General features: G+C 51.9%; 1 protein-coding gene across 4 annotated transcripts in view; it reads left to right on the plus strand.

Annotated features, from left to right (window-relative positions):
• LOC138736391 (5-aminolevulinate synthase, erythroid-specific, mitochondrial-like) overlaps positions 1-14,464 on the plus strand; it is a 36,682-nt gene that overhangs the window by 9,555 nt on the left and 12,663 nt on the right. For 3 of the 4 annotated variants that reach the window (XM_069885859.1, XM_069885858.1, XM_069885860.1), the window contains 7 exons: positions 1,026-1,154; positions 5,398-5,620; positions 6,064-6,248; positions 7,118-7,297; positions 8,634-8,798; positions 9,429-9,697; positions 14,226-14,388. In XM_069885859.1, the coding sequence (XP_069741960.1) occupies positions 1,026-1,154; positions 5,398-5,620; positions 6,064-6,248; positions 7,118-7,297; positions 8,634-8,798; positions 9,429-9,697; positions 14,226-14,388 (1,314 nt within the window). The remainder of the gene's footprint in view (positions 1-1,025; positions 1,155-5,397; positions 5,621-6,063; positions 6,249-7,117; positions 7,298-8,633; positions 8,799-9,428; positions 9,698-14,225; positions 14,389-14,464) is intronic. The other variant, XM_069885861.1, reaches the window with a different exon arrangement.

Here is a 14,464-nt window from a genome sequence, read left to right on the forward strand (position 1 = left end):
GGAGTCAGTAGGTGATGAGTGGGTTGGGAGAAAAGACGTGCAGTAGTAGAGGGTTGGAGACAGAGATCATAGAACATTAGAGCACAGTATATAGTCCATTCAGCCCATAATATTGTGCAACCCAGGTAGACCTACCAAAACCACCTAAACCCTCCATACTTCATAACCCTCTATTTTTCTTTCATCCATGTACCTGTCCAAGAATCTCTTTAATGCTCCTATTTTTTCATTCTCCACTACCAACCCTGGTAATGCATTCATTCCACACATGCACAACTTCCTTTATAAAAAAAACACTCCCCATAATGTCTCCCTTACAATTTCCTCCTTTCACTTTATACAGATGTCCTCTGGTGTTTGTTACTCCCTTCCTGAGAAAAAAGGTGCTGGTTGTTCACCTTATCTATGCTTCTCATAATCTTGGAAACTTAATGTTCACATTTCATCTTCCTTCGCTCTGAAGAGAAAACCCCCAGCTCTGCTAACTTTGCCTTATAAACATAATTTCCAATCCAGGCAACATCCTGGGAAATCTCCTTTGCACTCTCTATAAAGCTTCCACATCCTTCCTGTAATGAGGCTGCCAGAACTGAACATAATATTCTGTGTGGACTCACCAGAGTATTTATAGAACTGCAACATTACCCCAGAACTCAATCGACCTGTGACACAACTTTCAGGGAATTATGCACCTGTATTTCCGGATCCCTCCGTTCCACAGCACTCCTCAGTGCCCAACAATTTACAGTGTAAGTCCCAGCTTGTAGCAACACCTCACATGTGCCTATGTTAAATTCCACCTGGCGTCCTGCAGCTCAGATTTCCCTCTGCAAGCTTTGAAAGCTTTCCTTACTGTCCATGACATCTCGAGTCTTTGCGTTATCTGCTAGCGCATCAGTCAGTACCTGCCAGGTGAAAGGGGATGGAAGCGAGCGAGATTGATCGGAAGTAATCTTAGCGTCTGACGAATGAGAAGGCTCAGCTATCTTCCATTAATCTCTCGTGACATTTACCATTGCATTCAGCTTCACTTCTAGAACATTCTGATGGCCAGGGTGTTCGGGGTTGGCGTGCGAATTCGGCTAGGGAGGTGCAGGATGGTTGTCAGGAACACGTGGCGGCTACGCATCTTCTCCAGGACAACATTAACAGGGGTAGGAAGGGTGTGTGTGTGTGTGTGTTCAACTGTGTTTCTGCTTGTGTGCATTTGTGTGTGTGTGTGTGTGTGTGTGTGTGTGTGTGTCAGCTTGTGTGCGTGTGCGCGCTCATGTGTGTGTCTGTATGTGTATATTCATCTGTGTGTGTGCATGCCTGCTTCGCTCTGCTGAGGCCGGGGCCACTGCCTCCCCCTTGCTTCTGCCCGGACTGGGGCCTCCGCCTGCCTCACTCGACCGAGGACGGGGCCGCCACTGCCCCCTCGCTTCTACCTGGACCAGGGCCTCCGCCTGCCTCACTCTACCAAGGCTGGGGCTGCCGCCTCCCCCTCGCTTTTGCCCGGATCGGGGCATCCGCCGCCTACCCTCTGCCCGGACCGGGCCGGGGCCGCCACTGCTTTCCCTGTGCCCGGACCGGGGCCCCCGCCTCCTTCCGGAGGGAGGCAGGCCCCTCCAGCCCGAGTAAGAAACCTGCATAGGAGAAGGCCACTCCGATATAAAACCTACGACCCAAGGACCCAAGGACCTCGCTGCAACATCCCAGCTTGCTTGGCCACGGCACACGAACCATGCGTGTAAAGGGTGGGGCCAGAACTGCACACACTGCACTCCACCTAAAAGCTCCTTTGCGCAGGCCCGAGGACATGTCCACGTCCTCCTCCTCCACGTCCTCCTCCTCAAAAGATGCTCACAAACTCAAGCTAGCATGCTGGAACATCAGAACCATGCTAGACAAGGCTGACAGCCACTGACCTGAACGTCGGTCTGCCCTCATCGCACATGAACTCCTCAGACTTGACATCGACATAGCCGCTCTCAGTGAAGTCCGCCTTGCAGATGTAGGCTGCCTCCAAGAATGCAGCGCGGGCTACACACTCTACTGGTCTAGCAAGTCTATGGATGAATGACGCCTATCTGGTGTAGGCTTCATGGTCAAGAACTCCATTGCCTCCAAACTCGAAAACCTCCTGACAGGCCACTCGGACCGGATCATGTCCATGCGACTCCCCCTTCAAAACAAGCGTCGCATCACCTTCATCAGTGTCTATGCTCCAACCCTCCAGGCGGACCAGCAGAAAAGGACAAGTTCTACATTGATCTGCGCAACCTCATTCAATGCACCCCAACAGCCGACAAGGTTGTCATCCTTGGCAACTTCAACGCTCGCGTCGGCAAAGACTCAGAAACCTGGCCATGAATCCTGGGCAAGCATGGTGTCGGAAAGTGCAACGACAACGGGCGCCTCCTGTTGGAGCTCTGCGCAGAACAGTGGCTTGTCATTACAAACACCCATTTTCAGCAGAGGGACAGCCTGAAGACTACCTGGATGCATCCCCGATCCAAACACTGGCACCTCCTGGACTACGTCCCGGTGCGAGAAAGAGACAAACGAGATGTGCTCCACACCAGGGTCGTGCCCAGCGCGTAATGCCACACTGACCATCGGCTGGTTCGCTGCAAGCTCAACCTTCACTTCATGCCAAAGTCCAGGAACAGTAAAGCCCCCAGAAAGAGGTTCAATGTTGGAAACTTGCAGTCAGACAAAGTGAGAGGAAACTTCCAGGCAAACCTCAAAGCAAAGCTCGATGATGCAATCCGCCTCACGGACTCGTCCCCTGGAACCCTCTGGGATCAGCTGAAGACTACCATACTGCAATCCACTGAAGAGGTACTGGGCTTCTCCTCCAGGAAAAACAAGGACTGGTTCGACGAAAACAACCAGGAAATCCAGGAGCTGCTGGCAAAGAAGCGAGCTGCCCACCAGGCTCACCTTGCAAAGCTGTCCTGGCCAGAGAAGAAACGAGCCTCTGTCACGCATGCAGCCATCTTCAGCGCAAACTCCGGGAGATCCAAAATGAGGGCGGACTAGCCTCGCCAAACTAACCCAGCTCAACGCGGACATTGGCGACTTCAGGGGTTTTTACGAGGCTCTAAAGGCTGAGCACCCCAAGTCCAAAGCCCATTGCGCAGCTCAGATGACGAAGTCCTCCTCAGTGACAAGATCTCCATCCTCAACCGATGGTCAGAACACTTCCGATCTCTTCTCAGTGCCAACCACTCAGTCCAAGAATCTGCCCTGCTCCAGCTCCCTCAACAGCCCCTAAGTCTAGAGCTGGAGGAGGTCCTCACCCGGGAAGAGATATATAAGGCAATTGAACAACTGAAAAGTGGCAAAGCAGCAGGTATGGATGGAATCCCCCCAGAGGTCTGGAAGGCTGGCGACAAACTGCATGAGTTTTTCAAGCTTTGTTGGGACCAAGGAAAACTGCCTCAGGACCTTCGTGATGCCATCATCATCACCCTGTACAAAAACAAAGGCGAGAAATCAGACTGCTCAAACTACAGGGGAATCACGCTGCTCTCCATTGCAGGCAAAATCGTCGCTAGGATTCTCCTAAATAGAATAATACCTAGTGTTACCGAGAATGTTCTCCCAGAATCACAGTGCAGCTTTTGCGCAAACAGAGGAACTACTGACATGGTCTTTGCCCTCAGACAGCTCCAAGGAAAGTGCAGAGAACAAAACAAAGCACTCTACATCACCTTTGTTGACCTCACCTTTGTTGAGCCTTCAACACCGTGAGCAGGAAAGGGCTTTGGCAAATACTAGAGCGCCTCAGATGCCCCCCAAAGTTCCTCAACATGGTTATCCAACAGCACGAAAACCAACAAGGTCGGGTCAGATACAGCAATGAGCTCTCTGAACCCTTCTCCATTAACAATGGCATGAAGCAAGGCTGCGTTCTCGTAACAACCCTCTTTTCAATCTTCTTCAGCATGATGCTGAAACAAGCCATGAAAGACCTCAACAATGAAGACGCTGTTTACATCCGGTACTGCACGGATGGCAGTCTCTTCAATCTGAGGTGCCTGCAAGCTCACACCAAGACACAAGAGCAACTTGACCGTGAACTACTCTTTGCAGACGATGCCGCTTTAGTTGCCCATTCAGAGCCAGCTCTTCAGCGCTTGACGTTCTGTTTTGCGGAAACTGCCAAAATGTTTGGCCTGGAAGTCAGCCTGAAGAAAACTGAGGACCTCCATCAGCCAGCTCCCCACCATGACTACCAGCCCCCCCACATCTCCATCGGGCACACAAAACTCAAAACGGTCAACCAGTTTACCTATCTCGGCTGCACCATTTCATCGGATGCAAGGATCGACAACAAGATAGACAACAGACTCGTCAAGGCAAATAGCGCCTTTGGAAGACTACACAAAAGAGTCTGGAAAAACAATCAACTGAAAAACCTCACAAAGATTAGCGTATAGAGAGCCGTTGTCATACCCACACTCCTGTTCGGCTCCAAATCATGGGTCCTCTACGGCATCACCTACAGCTCCTAGAACGCTTCCACCAGCATTGTCTCCGTTCCATCCTCAACATTCATTGGGGCGACTTCATCTCTAACATCGAAGTACTTGAGATAGCAGAGGCCGACAGCATCAAATCCACGCTGCTGCGCTGGTTAGGTCATGTCTCCAGAATGGAGGACCATCGCCTTCTCAAGATCATGTTATATGGCGAGCTCTCCACTGGCCACCGTGACAGAGGTGCACCAAAGAGGTACAAGGACTGCCTAAAGAAATCTCTTGATGCCTGCCACATTGACCACCGCCAGTGGACTGATATCGCCTCAAATCGTGCATCTTGGTGCCTCACAGTTCGCCGGGCAGCAACCTCCTTTGAAGAAGACCGCAGAACCCACCTCACTGACAAAAGACAAAGGAGGAAAAACCCAACACCCAATCCCAACCAACCAATTTTCCCTTGCAACCGCTGCAACCGTGTCTGCATCGGACGTCAGCCATAAACGAGCCTGCAGCTGACGTGGACATTACCCCTCCATAAATCTTCGTCCGCGAAGCCAAGCCAAAGAGAAAAAGAATGTGCATGTGTGGATTTGTCTGTGTGTGCGTATATGTGTGTGTTTGAGTATGTTCATTTGTGTGTATGTGTATGTTCATCTGTGTGTGCATGCGTGTTCGTCTGTGTATGTGTGTGCATTCATCTATATGCCGTATGTATGCACTTATGTGTGTCTGTATGAGACTGGGGGATAGTGTGTCCCTGCGGTGTCTGTGGGGGGAGTGTGGAACCCTGGGGTGCCCGTGATCCTGGGGTAATCGTGTGCGCTGTGGGGTCCCCGTCTCATGCCCCTCCTTGAAGGTTCCTTCCTCCTTCTAACGGCTTCCCCATCCTCACCACCCTCTACGCTCTCCCTGTCTTCTACCCTATCAGAACTGCACGCCTTTGACTATGACGGCTTCTTTGAAGCCAAGATCGAGGAGAAGGTGCGGGATCACACGTACCGCGTGTTCAAGATGGTGAACCGCCGGGCCGGAGAACATCCATTCGCCGAGCACTACCCCAGGCCGCTGGCCAAGGGCCGAGACATCTCCGTATGGTGCAGCAACGACTACTTGGGAATGAGCTGTCACCCCCGGGTCCTGAGTGCCATCTCGTAAGTGAGCAGGGAAAGCCCTCTTTAATTGATGTGACTCTCGCTTCGTCCCCCGCAGTAACAGGGAGCTGCCACGCAGGATCCACAGATGGGACAAGTTTAGAGGGACGAAGACATGTAGGACCAGAGTGGGTGGGATATTTGGAGAGATCCATGGTCTGGACGGGTTTATAGGGACGAGCAGGTGGGGCCAGACTGGATAGGATGGATGGGACAGGTTTAGAGGGAGGTGGGCAGGTGGGACCAGTGTGGTTGGGGACACTGGTCGGCACGGGCAAGCCAGGTCGTAGGGTCTGTTTCCAGGTAGTGTCACTCCGCCGTCTGTGATCTTTGCACTTGCTGTACTCTGTACGGATTAACTCAGTGGTCTGCTCGCTGAAGGAATCCAACCAAACACACCGTGAGGCAAGTAACCTGAAATTGACCAAGGCTTCCCTCTCCAGGGAGACTGTGGAGCTATACGGTGCAGGGGCGGGTGGCACCCGGAATATCTCGGGGACCAGCAAGTTCCACGTCGACCTGGAGCTTGAGCTGGCCGACCTTCACCGCAAGGACGCTGCCCTTCTCTTCTCCTCCTGCTTTGTGGCCAACGACTCCACGCTCTTCACGCTGGCAAGGCTGCTCCCAGGTCATAACGCACGGGGCCAAAGGACGATGGGCAGATTGGGGCTGAGATGGCTTTCGGGGGATAGATGAGGAAAGGCAGGAAGGGGAGGCAGGAGAGAGAGAGGGAGGGAGAGACAGAGAGGGAGTGAGGCGAGAGAGAGAAAGAGGGAGAGAGACGGTGAGAGAGGGAAGGAAAAATACGAAGGGAAGATGGTGAGGGAGAGAAGGCAAGAAAGGAAGGGGGAGAAACAAAAAGGGGAGCGAGAGAGATGGGGGTCGTGAGATTCCGCTCAACCACGCTACATAGCACCTTGGGTAGCACGTGGCCATTGTGGCTGAGGGGGAGAAAACACACCACGTGCACACACAGACAAATGCACAGACACACACACCCTCCACACACACATGGACATATATACACACGTACACACACCCCCCCCCACACACACACAGACACAACACCCCCACACATACTGACACAACCCCCCCCCCCACACACACACATGCACACAGACACACCCACCCACCGCCCGCAATACACACACACTCATACAAACGGGGAAAGAGACGGAGAGTGAAGGGGGAGGGAATGGAGAGGAAAGAGGGGGAGAATGAAGGGAGAGAGAGAGGAGGTAAGAGTGGGGATAGAGAGTGGTGGGAGAGAGTATGTGGGAGAGAGGTGAGGGGAAGACGGATGGAGGAGAGGGGGAAACAGATACAGGGAAGCAGACATAGAGAGAAACGGAAAGTGCTGAGAGAAGGTATGGAGAGAGAGGGTGTGAGAGCGGAGAGAGTTAGAGATGCGAGAGGGGGAGGTAGCGGAGGTTTGCCTGCCCCCTCGTCGAGACTGTAAGACCAGCGAAGGCTGACGAGCCGCTCTGCCTCCCGCAGGCTGCGAGGTGTATTCCGACGCCGGTAACCATGCCTCCATGATCCAGGGCATCTGCAATAGCAGGGTCCCCAAGTACGTGTTCCGTCACAATAACGTGCCAGATCTGGAGCAGCTACTGAGCCAGGCAGATCCCCACGCCCCAAAGATCGTCGCCTTCGAGACGGTGCATTCGATGGATGGTAAGTGGGAGGGAAGACTTAGACCATCGCAGCAAACTTCTCTTACTCTATCCTCTCCTTTCCTCCAGCTTTCCCTATCCCTCTCTTCTTTCGAAACTCTCCACGCCTTCCCTGCTCTACCCCTTTTCTCCTTTCCTCCATCTTCCCACCACCTTGTCTCATACAACAGAACAGTACAGGACATTCAGCCCCCGATGTTGTGCAGACCTACAAATATGACAAAAAAGGAAACCCTCCCTATCTCATAATCCCATTGGATTTCTTCTATCCTAGTGCTTGTTTGTCTCTTAAATGTTCCCATTGCTCCAGCCTAAACCATCATTGAACCATCATTCACTAATCTCTGTAAAAAAAAAAGACCCCTAATGTCTCCCCTAAACTTCCCTCCCTTCACTTTGTACAGATGTCTTCTGGTGTTTGCTATCGCGATCGTTGCCCTGGGAAATAGGCGCTGGCTGTCCACCCTCTGCCTCTCTGAAAATCTAGACCTATGTTGAGTCACGTCTTATACTTCTTCGCTCCAACGAGAAAAGTCCTAGTTCTGCTAATCTTGCATCATGGACATATTTTCCAATCCAGGCAACATCCTTGTAAATCTCCTCTGCACCCTCTCCACAGCTTCCTTCCAGCAATGAGGTGATCAGAACTGAACACAATATTCCAAATGTGATCTCATCAGAGGTTTACTGTATGCCTCCTAAACTCAACCCCCCCCCCCCTCCACTCATGAAATCCAGCATACCACAGGCCTTATAAACTGTCATATCAACCTGTGGAGCAACAAGATATCTATGGATTTGTACCCCAAGGTCCCTTTGTTATTCCACACAGTTAAATATCCTACCATTAACCCTATATTCCACCTTCTGGTTTGACCTTCCAAACTGCATCACTTCACACTTAGTCAGATTGAACATCTGTCACTTTTCCGCCCAGCTCTGCACCCTATCTCCTATTATAATCTATCAACACTATCCACAGCTCCTCCAACTTCCATATCACTAGCAAACCTACTTCTTCCTCTATGCCATTTCTAAAAATCGCAGAGAGTAATGATCCTTGCAGAACTCCACTCTTGATGGACTTCCGATACACTACTACTCTCTGCTTTCTAAAGGCAAGCCAATTTTGAATCCAGACACTCCATGGATCCCATGCCTCATGTTCTGAACTTGTCAAATTCCTTATTAAAATCCATATATTGATGACCCTTTGCTTCCATGAGCCCTGTTGAGTTTCTCCAACGTTTCTGCGAGCTGACTCACCGAGGCCAACAGCTGTTTTGTTTTCACATATAAAGCACATTTTTCCCCCCTACCCCGCTGCCCCAACTCAGGTGCTATTTGCCCCCTGGAGGAGATGTGCGATGTGGCACACCGATACGGGGCCATCACCTTTGTGGATGAGGTGCATGCGGTGGGATTGTATGGGGCCCGCGGCGCTGGCATCGGGGAACGGGATGGCATCTTACACAAGCTGGACATAATCTCGGGGACCCTTGGTAAGTTAACTTCACTCTCCTTCTCTGCTGTCCCAGGGTCAGAACTGGCAAAGGGTGCATCGAATTCGAGTTCGTTTTAATTGTGGAGTGGCTCAGGGAGGCAGCAGGTGCAACGTGCCCACCCCGACACAAATGTTCCCACCCACACTGGTCCCAACTGCCTATGTCCCTCTCAACTCATTCTATCCATGGATCCACACTGGCCTCGCTTCCCGCTAAACGCGTGCTTTCCTTGGATCCATCCAAATGTTCCTACCCTCATGAATCCCACCTGTCCATATCCCTCTAAACCTGTGCTAAACCTGGATCTGTCCCACCCGCCCACGACCCTCTAAACCCGTCATTTACTTCTATCCGTTCCACCCACATTGGTCCCTCTTGACGACAACTCTCTAAACCCGTCCTATCCATAGATGTGCCCACCCACCTGCCTGTCCACGTCCGTCTAAATGTCCCCATCTCATCTGTTCCACCTGACGACAACCCTCTATGGTGGCAGGACGGGTCAGTTCTGGGGACGTCGGGCTCATCTTAGGAGCAGGGGAGAACGGGAGGGGAACTTTCCAAGAGGGGCCTGAGCTGGGGCTTGGACCTCTTCTGGCGGCGGAACTTCACTTGTTTCCTTCGCAGGCAAAGCTTTTGGCTGCGTCGGCGGCTACATCGCTAGCACGGCGGCGCTGGTAGACACTGTACGCTCCTTTGCCGCCGGCTTCATCTTCACTACGGCGCTGCCCCCGATGGCACTGGCCGGGGCCTTGGAATCTGTCCGGCTGCTCAAGGGCGATGAAGGCCGGCGCCTGCGGAGGGGCCACCAGCGTAACGTCAAGCACCTGCGGAGGCTGCTTGCCGAGGCCGGGCTGCCGGTCATCAACTGCCCGAGTCACATCATCCCAATCCGGGTGAGGGTCATAGGGTGGGGTGGGAAAGGGGTTAACCGCAGTGGGGCTGGGTGGGAAGGAGGGTGGGGGGGGGGGCGGTGGTCCTCATGCAGTGGGATGGGGAGGGGGAAGTAGGAAACGCGTTTCGTGGCGGACTGCGTGGGGGTGGGGGGAGGCGAGAGGCGGAGATGGTCTTACCCTGGTCCGGATATTCCAGCTGCTGTGGGAATCTTGAGAGACCCAGCCATTCCAGCCATGGGAATCCCGGGATATCCAGGGGATTGCAGTGGTGGGGATCCCGGGATATTCAGGGAATCCAGCAATGGAATTCGGAATATCCAGAGGTGGGAATTCAGGATATCTCGCGATTCCAGCGGTGAGAATCTCAGGATATTCAATCTAGCGGTGGCAATCCAGGATATAAAGGAATTCCAGTGAAGTGGTAATCCCGGGTTATCCAGAAAACCCAGTGGTGGGAATCTCAGGACATCCAGAGAATCCAGAGGTAAACCCAGTGGTGGGAATTCAGGGTACCCCGCGATTTCAGCAGTGGGAATCTCAGGATAGCCAGCGGTGGGAATTCAAGGTACCCCGCGATTTCAGCAGTGGGAATTCCATCATATCCAGAGAATCAATTGGTGGAAATCTAGGCATATCCAGCGATTGAAGCCGCGGGAATCTCGGGAAAGCCAAAGAATTCAACAGCAGGAATCTCTGTATACAAAGTGATTCCCACTGCAGCGAATCTCTGGTCACCTGACCACCCAGGCTGTGCTGCGAAAGGCCGGGTCATCCGGCCACTGCCGAAACTCAGCACGGGATGTAATCCGGCGCTGCCTGTCAGGAGTTTGAACGTTTTCCAGAATCTGCGTGGGTTTTCTCCGGGTCTCCGGTTTCTGTCCACCCTTCAAAACCAGACGATAGTTGTAGGTTAATTTGGGTGTCTGGGTTTAAATGTTCCGAGCGAAAGTCTGCAGAAGCAGTGAGTGTAGAGAATCACAGAAATGCTGGAGGAACTCAGCCGGTGTCGCAGTGTCTGTAGGAGGGAAAGATATATCCGCCGACGTTTAGTCCCGAGCCCTTTTTCTGTATATGAGTTAAAATCAGAGTGAACACGAAATAAGCCAAAAGTCAAAACAATGCTGGAGAAACACAGCAGGTCAGTGTACTTTAGAAAGATCATCGACTTGTCCGGGTTCTGTTAGCCCACTCCCCGTTCTCCCTCTCACCCCCTCTCTCTGTCTCCTTTCCTCCAGCTCTCTACCCCGCTCTTTCTCTATTGGCAGAGCCATCCCCCCCTGTTTTCGGTTGTGCCCTTCCTCCTTTATCCACCTGCCTGTAGGCCTTTGCACCTCCCCCTGCCCCACCAACATTTTGAACGGGCGCCTGCTCATATTTTGTCCATATCTTTGATGAGTTGGTTGTGCATTTTAAAATCTTTGATATATGAAGTACACAGATTGACCTGCTAAATTTATCCAGCATTGTGTAAAAAGCAGGCACAGGTGGGGTGGGGGGAGCTGGATGAAAATAATGGGAGGGGGTTGGAGTACAGACCTAACAGACGCAAGATTAATTAGATATGGAGAGGAGGGTCGGGGAGACGTCAGGTGAGATGGGTGGTTTCTGGGAATGCAGAACTGGGGGAAAGGAGTGAAAGACGAAATAAAGTCTGCAGTGATTGTCCTAAAAACACTGGTTTTGCAGCATCCAGAGGAGGTAAAGTTATGTTACTGACGTTTCGGGCCTGAAAGGCTGCAGAAAGAAAGGGGCAAGAATGGGAGGGGGAAAAATCCAGACCAACACAAGGTGGTCATTGGATATGAGGTAATACACACCAAAATGTTTGGGGCCCCGAATAGTGCTGAGTAAGGAGGCATGGGCACAGGTGGAGCATCTCCCGAGGTCACAGGGGTAGATCCCAAAAGTACAATTGAAGGAGAGGGAAGAGTGAACAAGGGAGTCACGGAGTGAGCATCCCTGCAGAAGCAGAGAGGGGAATGTGTGTCGTGGCGGGATCACGTTCTAGATGATGGAAATGGGAGGCTGTGTTGGATGTGGAGGCTGGTGGGGTATTGGAGATGAATCTGTATCCAGTGCTCCCGCTGTGGTCTCCTCTACATCAGAGAGACTGGAGGCAGACTGGGAGATTGTTAAGCACCTCAGCTCTGTCCACCGCCAAAGCGTGGATCTCCCAGTGTCCTGCCGTTTCAATTCCTGCAACCATTTACTTGCTGACATGCCTGTTCATGGACTGTCAGTCTGAGGACACCTGCAAATTGGAGGAACAAGGAACCCTCCAAACAAATGGCATTAATATCGACTTCTCTGGCTTTCGTTAAACCCTCCCCCTCACTTCTTCGGGAAGTATTGACTCCTGTCGAGTCTGTGCTGACCCATTTTGTTTTGCCTAGTCACTGACCTGTATCTCCAAGTTTCATTTCGTAGAGACATGATAAATTCTCATCTCTTTCATTATCATATCCAATTAACACTTTTCTTTTGGTCTGGCTTCTCCCCTGCTCAGCATTGCCTGAATTCTGAGACTTTATTCTTCAAGCTTATTCTGCTTATTTCTTGAAGAAGGGCGTCATCAATAAATCTTTGACTTTTATGGACGCTGAAAGACCGGCTGAGTTCCTCCAGCATTTCGATGTGTTTTAATTTCGCGCAAACAGAGGAACTACTGACACGGTCTTTGCCCTCAGACAGCTCCAAGAAAAGTGCAGAGAACAAAACAAAGCACTCTACATCACCTTTGTTGACCTCACCAAAGCCTTCGACACCGTGAGCAGGAAAGGGCTTTGGCAAATACTAGAGTGCATCGGATGTCCCCCAAAGTTCCTCAACATGATTATCCAACTGCACGAAAACCAACAAGGTCGGGTCAGATACAGCAATGAGCTCTCTGAACCCTTCTCCATTAACAATGGGGTGAAGCAAGGCTGTGTTCTCGCACCAACCCTCTTTTCAATCTTCTTCAGCATGATGCTGAACCAAGCCATGAAAGACCCCAACAATGAAGACGCTGTTTACATCCGGTACCGCACGGATGGCAGTCTCTTCAATCTGAGGCGCCTGCAAGCTCACACCAAGACACAAGAGAAACTTGTCCGTGAACTACTCTTTGCAGACGATGCCACTTTAGTTGCCCATTCAGAGCCAGCTCTTCAGCGCTTGACGTCCTGCAGCGGAAACTGCCAAAATGTTTGGCCTGGAAGTCAGCCTGAAGAAAACTGAGGTCCTCCATCAGCCAGCTCCCCCACATCTCCATCGGGCACACAAAACTCAAAACGGTCAACCAGTTTACCTATCTCGGCTGCACCATTTCATCAGATGCAAGGATCGACAATGAGATAGACAACAGACTCGCCAAGGCAAATAGCGCCTTTGGAAGACTACACAAAAGAGTCTGGAAAAACAACCAACTGAAAAACCTCACAAAGATAAGCGTATACAGAGCCGTTGTCATACCCACACTCCTGTTCGGCTCCGAATCATGGGTCCTCTACCGGCACCACCTACGGCTCCTAGAACGCTTCCACCAGCGTTGTCTCCGCTCCATCCTCAACATCCATTGGAGGGCTTTCATCCCTAACGTCGAAGTACTCGAGATGGCAGAGGTCGACAGCATCGAGTCCACGCTGCTGAAGATCCAGCTGCGCTGGATGGGTCACGTCTCCAGAATGGAGGACCATCGCCTTCCCAAGATCGTGTTATATAGCGAGCTCTCCACTGGCCACCGTGACAGAGGTGCACCAAAGAAAAGGTACAAGGACTGCCTAAAGAAATCTCTTGGTGCCTGCCACATTGACCACCGCCAGTGGGCTGATAACGCCTCAAACCATGCATCTTGGCGCCTCACAGTTTGGCGGGCAGCAACCTCCTTTGAAGAAGACCGCAGAGCCCACCTCACTGACAAAAGGCAAAGGAGGAAAAACCCAACACCCAACCCCAACCAACCAATTTTCCCCTGCAACCGCTGCAACCGTGTCTGCCTGTCCCGCATCGGACTTGTCAGCCACAAACGAGCCTGCAGCTGACGTGGACTTTTTTACCCCCTCCATAAATCTTCGTCCGCGAAGCCAAGCCAAAGAAAAAAAAATAACAATCACTGCGCCTGCAGACTTTCGCGTTTAACTCATGATAAGAGGAAGTGATCATTGATTTTGACAGAGGGAAACGGAGTGCATGAGGCCATGGACGGACATGTCAGCAAGGGAATGGGATGGGCAAATGAAATGGGTGGCCACTGGGAGATCCTACTCTTGCGTCTCCAGCTTGTTGTAAATAACATTTTCAAAAAAGAAACAAAAACACAGAAATGCTGGAGGAACTGAGCCGGCCTGAGTTCCTCCAACAATCACAGCGCCTGCTGACTTTCCTGTTTAACCCCAGAAAATATTTAAAACCTGTAGTGGGAGTGGCCAGTCTCACGTGGATGGGGGACAGGCTGTGCGGGTCCAATGGCCTGGCCCCTGCATCTGGTGCGAACCCATCTAACGCTTGTTCCCTCCATTACCTCTTCACCACCTCCCCTCCCCCGAAGGTTGGCGACGCAGCCAAGAGCGCGGAGATCTGCGAGACCATGATGAGCCGCCATAGCATGTACGTGCAGGCGATCAACTATCCGACCGTCCCACGTGGGGAAGAGCTCCTTCGCCTTGCCCCTACCCCACACCATGACCCCCAGATGATGGCCATCTTTGTGGGTGAGTGAACGGGCGAGGATGCGAAGGGGCGGGGCTGGTCAAATAGGGAGAGAGTGGTTCGGACGGTCAGGAAGAA

Source organism: Narcine bancroftii, chromosome 6 (genome assembly GCF_036971445.1).
Source record: "Narcine bancroftii isolate sNarBan1 chromosome 6, sNarBan1.hap1, whole genome shotgun sequence".
NCBI lineage: Eukaryota > Metazoa > Chordata > Chondrichthyes > Torpediniformes > Narcinidae > Narcine > Narcine bancroftii.